The sequence below is a fragment of the Nanorana parkeri genome, unplaced genomic scaffold, assembly GCF_000935625.1.
Source record: "Nanorana parkeri isolate BGI_ZX_2015 unplaced genomic scaffold, ASM93562v1 scaffold75, whole genome shotgun sequence".
Classification (NCBI taxonomy): domain Eukaryota; kingdom Metazoa; phylum Chordata; class Amphibia; order Anura; family Dicroglossidae; genus Nanorana; species Nanorana parkeri.
In genome coordinates, this window is record NW_017306343.1 from 367,653 (window position 1) to 377,644 (window position 9,992).

General features: G+C 36.8%; 1 protein-coding gene across 1 annotated transcript in view; it reads right to left on the bottom strand.

The window, feature by feature from the left end:
• The window catches only part of LOC108804841 (metabotropic glutamate receptor 8-like), a 786,696-nt gene that overhangs the window by 134,855 nt on the left and 641,849 nt on the right, over positions 1-9,992 (bottom strand). The window contains exon 7 of the mRNA XM_018576745.1: positions 8,390-8,590. Coding sequence (XP_018432247.1) covers positions 8,390-8,590 — 201 coding nt within the window. The remainder of the gene's footprint in view (positions 1-8,389; positions 8,591-9,992) is intronic.

Sequence of the window (9,992 nt, forward strand, 5' to 3'; positions counted from 1 at the left end):
TATTATTGCAACTTTGAGAGCAAAATCCCAGTCCCTTAATGTTCATGCTTGAGAGATGCCTTTAAGCTGTATGTGGTGTTACAGAACAGTGCAACTCTCAATGATAGCTTCAGTGATGCAATATTCTAGAATTATATATTTTGCTTGTGAAATTAACTTTTTTTTACTCCTACATTGCTTGGCCTTCAAATACAGCAGATGTAGCACTGTGATCTGATTCAATACAACTTAAAAAAAATAAATAGTTAGCTTAGACTGCAACACCTGTGGTTATAGGCCTGAATTGACTGGTGGAAGTAGCAGTCACAACAGATCTGAAAGCTATAGGACAGGGTACCCTTACAAAAATAGTCTTTAGTTTAGAAGTATATTTTGCAAGCTTCTTTTTTCACAGTACCACATGGCATAGTTTTAAAAGTTTTAAAAAAAGTGAAAACAGAGTGCACAAACATTTTAATGCACAACCGCAACCAACTGCACAATTGTGGTCTGCAGCCTCTGCCAGCATCATGTCAGCCATTTGGTTACCAAACGCTTGATGAAACACATGACTATGCGCCACAGAGTCAGTGGGAGCAGCACTTCAATGAGACAAGTCAGTAGCAAAAGGCACGCACTCCTCTTTTCTCTTACTCCACCTCAAGGGTGCATAGCAGCCATTTTTATTGTGGCAATCTCATGGAGGCCAAGCGGATCAAAGCTCATGAATATTTTACCAAAGCATTCATTACTCCCTGCCCGACAAAGATAAATAGTTTAATTAGAGTTTTTCAGCTGACTTTGCTTAAACCATCCAATGCTAATGACAGAATTACATTTTTTGTTGTGGAATAGAATAGAATAAAATTAATAACTCACTGTTTTGTGAACGTTTTAGGATTTTGTGTCTTGTTCTGTCATACTAACTATTTTAATTTACCCTCTAGTAATACTATAAAGAGTTTCTAAATAAAAACACTTTTATATTATCTATTGAGATGTAGGGGGCTGTTAATAATGTCCTTTGAGGTGGTTTAGGTGCACATTGCTCTTGCACTTTTTGGATGGACCTTCAGCAACAACTGCTTGATACACTCTGATTATGTGAAGCTTAAAGTTAGAATCTACAAAAAAAATAAAGGGATAGAGACTCCATTTAATAGAACAAAAGAAGCCCACAAATTCACAGTATAAAAGCTAGCATGCAATCAGTTGTTGAAGATAGATAAATAGGGTGCACCCCAGCACTGCAGTTCAAAGAACTCATACATAGTTTGTTGAAGTAGATATAATCCAAATCACTAAAATGTAATATATTTTTTAACAGCTAGTGATACTGGTATAAATGTCCTAATTTTGGCACTTTGTGTTATGGGGTAAAAAAGATTTGTCCCTGTCTCTCACAATCTCCAGCAAAAAATATAAAAACACAAGCATTTTAAAGAAAAAGCCTGTTATGATTGTAGAGAATGCATGTGGAGAGTCTGTAAAGAGGTTGCAGGACACACATTAGCAGCATTAACAAGTAAGAATAACATGCAAAAATACCCCTTAAAGGAATTCAGAAAGGATTTATCACTATTTTAAGATACCAATGCCTACAAACCCTACACGTATCTGTCTCTGTGCAATTTATCAGGCCATTCTAAGCCACCTAAACTAAGTTTAGAGGTGAGGAAATTCATTATTAATAGTTGTTTGCTATGCAGGTAAACTGTCATATTATTTTGCAATGTCCGCAATCTGTGACTAGGTTATGTTCACTGTAAATCAATGCTCAACCTGAACTTGAGGATAATTTCTAATAGCCAAGAAGATAATAACACATTTTAAAGGGTGGAGAGAACAGTTTTATTGTTAATGCCATTATTGTTTTCATCGGTGACGTCAAATGTTATGTGGCTGGAACCTATGGCAAATGTAAACTCTGTCTTATGTTAATATTAGAATAAAGGACATATCACTGTGATATCTAAATTGTTTTTGTTGAATTTCAATAGACTTTTAACATTATATTTTAAAACCAACTTTCCTTCACCTGTAAACTATTGGATTTATATTACATAGTCAAGTATCTCTAATTATAGCATTGAGAAATAGCACTTCCACTGCAATTTCCCATGGTAAGTTATATTCCACACAGTCAAGAAGTCAAAGAGGCAGCTCGCTTCTAACTGTTAGCTGGATGTTAAGTTGAGAACTGCTCACGCTCTTTCAAGTGAAAACATCATTTCACAACAATTAGCCTTTCTGAATGCCTAAGGTTTTCTGAGATCATCTCTCTAATTTTAAACTATAGCATTCCAGTTCAGAGCACACAGCACTTCTGAAGCTTAGCCGACAAACAAGTTTACTATATAAAACCCCATTAATCACCCAAAACACTTTGACGTTGGCATCGTCAAGACGTCGTGCATGACCTTAAACGTTCCTTGAACAGAAAATATCCTAGAAATAGATCAACATATTCTGTAATTATACTGTAACTGATGGGTATTAGTCATTATTGTAACTTGGTTATATCACAGTTTAAAATATATTTAGACTGAATATTGTACTGTAAATGTAATGTAATTTAGTTCTGTTAGCACATTGTTAGTACTATGTATGCAGCAGCACAGCATCAGAAAAATAAAGAAATTAAAAGTTTCCACACATTTTGGGGATATATCAGATGAGCTAATGTAGACTAAAACATATTGGCTTTGGTTATTGTACAGCTAACTATGTTGCTCTACTTTTTAGATGCACATAAAAATACTAGCTAAAGATAGTATGAATTGGAATAGATACACACAAAATACCCAAAGCAACCAGCCAGCATGCCGTTTACTGAGGTCACATGAATTAATGAGGTAAACTCTAACTGGTTGTATGGTTTACTTTACTTTGCATATTATGGCTGCCCTTTATACTGTTTAATTAAATAAGCTTATTATCTCCATCTTTATAATCTTAATAAAAGAACTAAGCTTAATCCCATTTGCTCAAATTAACATGTACCAGTGTGCTACTGACTAATACTTACAATAAACATGCTTAATACCACAGCCCACAACCTTAAGTATTATTTAGGGAAAAATGTGAATCAACCTTAGCACACAGCCTTTTCATAAAAATATTTTATTTTCTTGATTTGTTTTTTATTAGTTATTTGTCATCAGCTTCCTCAACCTTAAGGAAGATTGTTTATACCTGTATTACAGAAACATAGGGGTCTATTCACTAAGCTGCCATAGGCAGCCGAGTGAATGACCGACCTAAAGCGAAGTGAGCCGAACGCTGTTTGGCTATTCACTTCAGGCTTGTACATCTGATTTCAGCCGTATATCGACTGAAATCAGCTGTACATCGGGTGGCTTCACGTGGCTTCGGGTCCGCAGAACATGCTCAGCATGTTTGGCCGACCCGAGGTGCAGGAGGAGTTCGACTCAGCCGTTCTAACATCTGGATCGGCTAAGCCGAACCTCCGGCAGGCTACTCGCTGCTTTTTGGTCTATTCTTATTGATGCCGAACAGCAGGGAGTGAATAGCCGATTGCTGCTGAGCAGCATTCGGCTTGGCTGTTCTGCTCGGTCCCTCAGAGGGACCGAGTAGAATGGAAAAATTGTTAAAAAAGTTAAAAAAAATAAATAGAAAATGATTGTGCGGAGCTAGCATCGACAGCTAGCTCCGCCCAATAGTTTTCTATTGGCCTGCGATTCTGCTGCCGTCAAAAAGGGAAAAAAAACCTCTCCCGGGTGCTCTGGGAGTCTCCCGCTCATGGCCGCCCTGGAGAGAAACACTGCTTTCTCTTATTTTTTCTTTATTCTGACACGGAGCCGTGTCAGAATAGAAAAATAAATAAATTTTTGCCCATAGGAATGCATTGCTAGATTCCTATTGGCTATTTCAATTTGCAATAGCCAATAGTAAACTAGCATTGCACCCGCCCTCTGCTGCAGTTCTCCATCAGGTCCATCAGCAGAGGGCGGGTGCAATGCTAGTTTACTATTGGCTATTGCAAATTGAAATAGCCAATAGGAATCTAGCAATGCATTCCTATGAGCAATTTTTTTTTCTATTCTGACACGGCTCTGTGTCAGAATAAAGAAACAAAAGAAAAAGCAGTGTTTGTCTCCTGGGCGGCCGAGAGCGGGAGACTTTGCTGTCTGGAGATCAGTGTCCCTGGTTAGCTGATCTCTCTACAAGTGACCGGAGCCAGCTGTAAGATCACGGCTGGCTCCGAAGCTAGCCGAAGGATCGACCGAAGCTAGCCGAAGGATCGACCGAAGCTTCGGCTAGATCCTTCGGCTGCTTCGTGAATAGAACCCATAAGGTTATTTAAACCATTAAACCATTAGTTCTGTGAGCAAGTGGCACTAGAGAATTTATTCAGACATTCTGAAGTTTCTGCATACATGAACAGAAGCAAAAACAGTGACTGTTATCTTAAAGCCCATTTCCACCTTTGCAGAGGTATTTTTAAACAAACATATGCCAGCAATGTACACTGAGTGTGCATGATGAAGCAGGCAGATGCAGTTGCTGTATATAAACACAGAAACTTACTTTTCTTGTTAGCAGTCCTTTTCACTTTTCACTTTCACTCATGGAAATTGCTGTCTTTGTGCTCTGCAAGCAATCTGTTTAAATTACAACTGAGCTTTCTCAGAGTTCTCCACCCCCTATTCATTAGTATTCATCATGACAACCCCCCTGGATAGTGTACTGTAACCTGGAAAGGCAGAGCTGGTGTTTAGTGATCATGTTACAATGAAAAACAGGGAGGGGGGAAGCTTTTTATTACCTGCATAACCTTACAATCCGACCCTGGAGTCAGACTGAGTTTGTAGGATTAAGGCCTAATAAAAAGTCCATAAAAAATAAAGAAAGCCTAAATGTGTGTCATGAAAATGTACACACATATACATCATCATTGCACCTCTACATTACCACAATAAATGTTAATCACTTACAAAAGTGGAAATGGACTTTAAACTGCATTTATTATAACAAAACACCATAGGAAAATTTAAAATCCCTGGTTGGCTGTCCATCACTTTACAGTGTTTTCTATATTGAATCTCTTTGTCAGAAGAATACATTACATTCTTATATATCATTAGTCTTCTACTATATGTGTAGAATGTCTCACATGAGTTTTTACTGGAATTGTTTAAAGCAGAACTCCAAGGGAAGTGTAGAATTATATGTATGCGTGTGATCAATTTGTATTACAAACCCCTGTGCCACAATAGCAGGTAATACAGCAATATTCTTTTTTGCTTCTAAATAAATATTTTATGAAAGCTAAAATACTTTTATGCATACCTATATGCTCTCTGTAAAAGCATTATACACATTAGCTAATACTGGCATAGACAGGTGTCCACAAAATGGACTAAAACATGCATAAAAACTGTCTATGTATGCAAGTTAAAATTTAAAAACATGATGGGTTAGCACTACAAGCATTATTGCTGTTGACATCACTATGAAAAAGCTAATTCAAAGGACCTGCTATCTTGAAAATGTTGCTAATTTGCATTTTTTTTCAAGTAAGTAGCTACAATTAACTTGTTCTGTTCCCCACTGTTGCTGTACTCACTGTTTGGTATGATTAGCACAGCCATCTACCATTCTACTGTATGTCTATTAAACAGCGGTGGTAACAGTTAGTGAAGTCAGGCTTGAGCAGTGGCAGTAGACACTCCCGTCTTGGAAACCATGGTTGTTGGGGGTGTTACAGCTTGGGCAGGATTCTTTCCTGACACTGTATCACACCTGTCATCCCCTGTGCTATGCAGAATCCGACTGTAAAACTGACAGCCCAATCCTGTTGATTACACTGGGAAACAGCTCACCCTGTGTACACATCAGGGTTCTGCTGTGAGTGTTATAGCCAGCCCACTCCAGCACTATTACACAGAGCACAATGGACTGAAGTAATAGCAGTAAAAAGTTTCAAAAGTTTCAAATGTAGTACAGGTTTACTTCAATAAAACATATCATTTGCTACTGAAATAGACACATAGGGCCGAGCCTACTTTTCACCAAATGGTTCAATTTAATGTTCTAAATGAGTTCTAAGATAATTTTGGCTTTTATTACTAAAAGCCAAAATGGTATTGGCTTTAAATCAGCTAATTCTATTGTATTAAATCAGAAATACAATGCATTAATAAAATTAAGAATATACTCTATTCACTAAATGAATACTGGAAGCTACCTGGTGTTTAGCTATAAAAACCAAGCACCTCAGTTATATCACCTGAAGCAAAAACTGTTTCTACTTGGAAGCTAAATTCAGAATGACCTTGTACATTTTCAAAAAGGTTGCCAGCTGTGGTCAATGAAGTGTATTGTGATAAACGCTGCTGCTGATGTTTGTGTGTTTGAGAGCCTTTTCTAGCATACTCTAAGGGCTGTGCAAACATATTGCGTTTACAAATACTTTGATTACATGAACTCACATTTTATTTGATTCTCTGATTGCAAATGTAATGATAATTCTTATCATTTTAAGAAACAGCTATGTTTAAATACCATACAAAGATTTTTTCAGGACTGTGCTACTATATTTTTCAACACTTATCTGCTTTTCTGAAGATCATCGATCTATTTGTGCTGATTCTGAAAAATGGTAACAATGATATGTAATCATTATGCAGGGTGTTTTTTTAGAATGTATTCAACCAGTCAGTTACATCTGTTACTGAAGGATGCATTTCACACCACTACACTAAAAGAAAATCTCTGATTAGAACCTGAAAATCTAATATTGTAAAGAATGACAATTTATGATTTATAGTTGGAGTTTTCATTAAACAAAGTGTCTTTTTTAAAAATATAGATTCATTTCTACTTCGAATACATATCAACACTCTTACAAACCTTTAGATGTGGTAGCTGCATTTTTTTTTCTTTTTTTAGACAAAGTATGTTTTCTGCAAGTATAGAAAAATACTTGTTGATCTTGTTGTACAGTTGATCTTGTTGTACAGTGTCCTGTACACTTCATATGCGCTATAAACTGAATTCTCAAACAATGTTATCAACGTTCTTAGTTATCTTCTGTGTACTACAGAACACATCGACCCTGTGTAAAGGATTTGGTAAGGGGAAGGTGTTTGTATTACAAATCATGAAAGCAGCCTATGGTGACAACACTGTTCCTCCATAAATGCTGTGCAGTAAGTGAGCATTCCACTTTTACAGTTCATAAAGTTGCATCAAGTGATCTTGTGGAATCCTCCTATCAATCGCAAAAATGTGTTATGTCCTCTGTTTATACAAGGGTCCATAATTTATGGTGAGTTTTCACAGAAAAATTAATGGTGAAGGGAGCAGTCACTGGTGGACCTATTTTAATTGTAATTGATAGTAGAATTCCACAAGATTACTTAAAGCAACATTATGACCTCTAGAAGTGGAGTGATACAGTATAAAGGCACATATATATTTGTCTGGGACTGATTGATATTTACACTATTGGTGCAAATTATTTATTTATTTATTTATTTATTTATGTATGTATGTATATATGTATGTATATACAAAGGAGTGTTTAATTTAGAGTGCTGTGGTTGGAATTATTTGTATGAAGCATTTGTGGGAGGTGTACACATTTGGTGATAATATAGCAATATTGATATCAACTTTATTAACATGATCTATTTGAAGGGAAATAGTGAGCATTGCCTTGGATAGAAAATGTTCTACTAGTAGAATCAATTGGTGAAAATAAAGTAAACAAAAAAATTATTGCAGCCACCGCATCTAAGTACCATAAGCTGCAATATATTAAATGTTTGTTTTGGGGTTTAGATACACATTAACAATAAGGCAGTCGTGAACCGATGCTTAGGGAGGCAAATTATAGGGGGCAACACAAAGCACAGCATTCACATTTGTATTAGCTTTTTCCATTTTTCCTGCCTTTGAAAACCTCATGACACCTGTGGTTAAATACAGCATCAGATTTAAGTGATGCAGAATATGCTTAGAAGAGTTATGTTTCTTTGTAATCAACCAACATGCATCTATCTGTGGTGCATAATCTAGTAATGTGTACTGTACAGCCTGGAGGGACCAATGCATATTAAAAGTCAATTAACTGCTAGTGCCTATAATAACACATGCTCTTTTTAATTTTTTTGTAATAATACCTAAATATGTTCTTTCATTACTTTGACATTAAAATTGAGTTCACCTTTAACATTTTGAATCCTTCTTTGCCAACAATATTGTAATTTAAAATATTTGTTTTACTGAAATTCAGCTCCTACTTTCACAATCAGAAACACCTCACAGCACAATGTATCGCAATGGCATATATGGCCATTACAAATGTTTTGCTGACATAAAAAATTACTTTTTTATGACAGGCACGAGTTTGAAAATGTGTATTTTTTTAATATGAACTTACCATTAAAGTTTACAGCGCGAATATATCCAAGTAGATCTTTCCCATCAACAGGCTTCATTCTTGTACAAAGTCCAACATAGCCAGGACAGAAATCTCTGTGCATGCTATTTAGAGCATGAGCCATGGAATATACTGCATCAATTACAAACTGAACTTTTCCTTCTTGTTCATAACTGGAATCTCTTCCAATCTTTTCTAATCCTGCAATATACAAAAAGATTAACATTTTATCAGTCCAACAGAACACTTGTGTTTTAAAGAGAAAGTATAGTGTAAGTTAGCAAGCACATATTTTGAATCATTAATATAGTGTTTACTCTAAAGTAATTTTTGCTCTGACTTACAAATGTTATATGCATGTTCTTCTATATTGTAATTATATTAGATGTAGTGATTTGTATATTAGCCACTTAAGAGAGTAAAGAATGTAGAATGTTTGAAGCATAGATATTAGACAGTCAGACAAAGAATGAAATGGGATTGATTTGTGTGTGTACGCACACTTCATACTTCGCACACAAAGTGAGTGTTAGTAAGCTAAAGCAGTAAAGCTGTGTCCACTCAAAATAAGCAATCGTTGAAGGGAAATTAAAAAAATAAGATTGTGGCTAGCACAGGATTTGGTATTCAAAGTGAATACAGCTTCACCTTATTTACTAGCATTCACTTTGTTAGGTGAATGCCCTCCACTCTTTAACCACTTCCAGCGGGTTCACGTAACTGTACGTCATCTGCTGGAAGTGGTTATACAGCGTACAGCTCCGCCCAGCTGTCACTTTTAAATCGGCGGATTCCCACCACTTGTAACACCGTTAGAGCTTGAGAAAGAGTTTACCCTCGAAAATCGTTGCTCCCCGGTGATCCCTGAGTCCTCCATCAGCACCTGCTGTTTTCTACAGCCGTTTGTATTAGCTCTCTCCCATTCACCACTGTCAGATGCTTTACATGCCGCATCAACCAGACCCTTAGGGACAGGACTGCATCCTGAATTGAACACTGTCTTGTCAGCTACAATGACAGTTGTCTAGTCAGATCGAGCACTGCTTAGTCAGATCAAGTACCGCCGTATCCTGCCCACACTGCTCTGACTCCCGTTCACACAGGAGTGACACGGACGGAGTCACTGCACGACCCTTCCTTTCTCTTCAGTCCTCAGCCCCGCACTCTCCAATTGTGACAGGCATTTCCTGACAGCACACCAGCTATGTGACAAGAACACTGATCTTGGACCACTCGAGCCTCCTCTAAGGCCGCCTCCCCTCCGGTTTTGCGCCCTTTTGTGTTTTTCAATATATCTGCACTTCAGGCTACCATGCGGACCAGAAACTGGAGAATAACTTATTGCATGATGAATTAATTATTGTAAATAATATGAACATGTTATGATGTTATAGGCAATACTTGATGCAAGCATACAAATGTAAGTAATTAAATATACTTGGCCAATGGTATATATTGCATTGTATATATAGAATACACAAGCTTATAATTATTTAGCGACAATGAACTTATAGTAGAATTGTTCAGCAGACTGTCCCCTTCAAAATAATAGCTGTCATCAGCTGCTCACAAGCCGCTGATGACTGCTATAATAAAAAATACC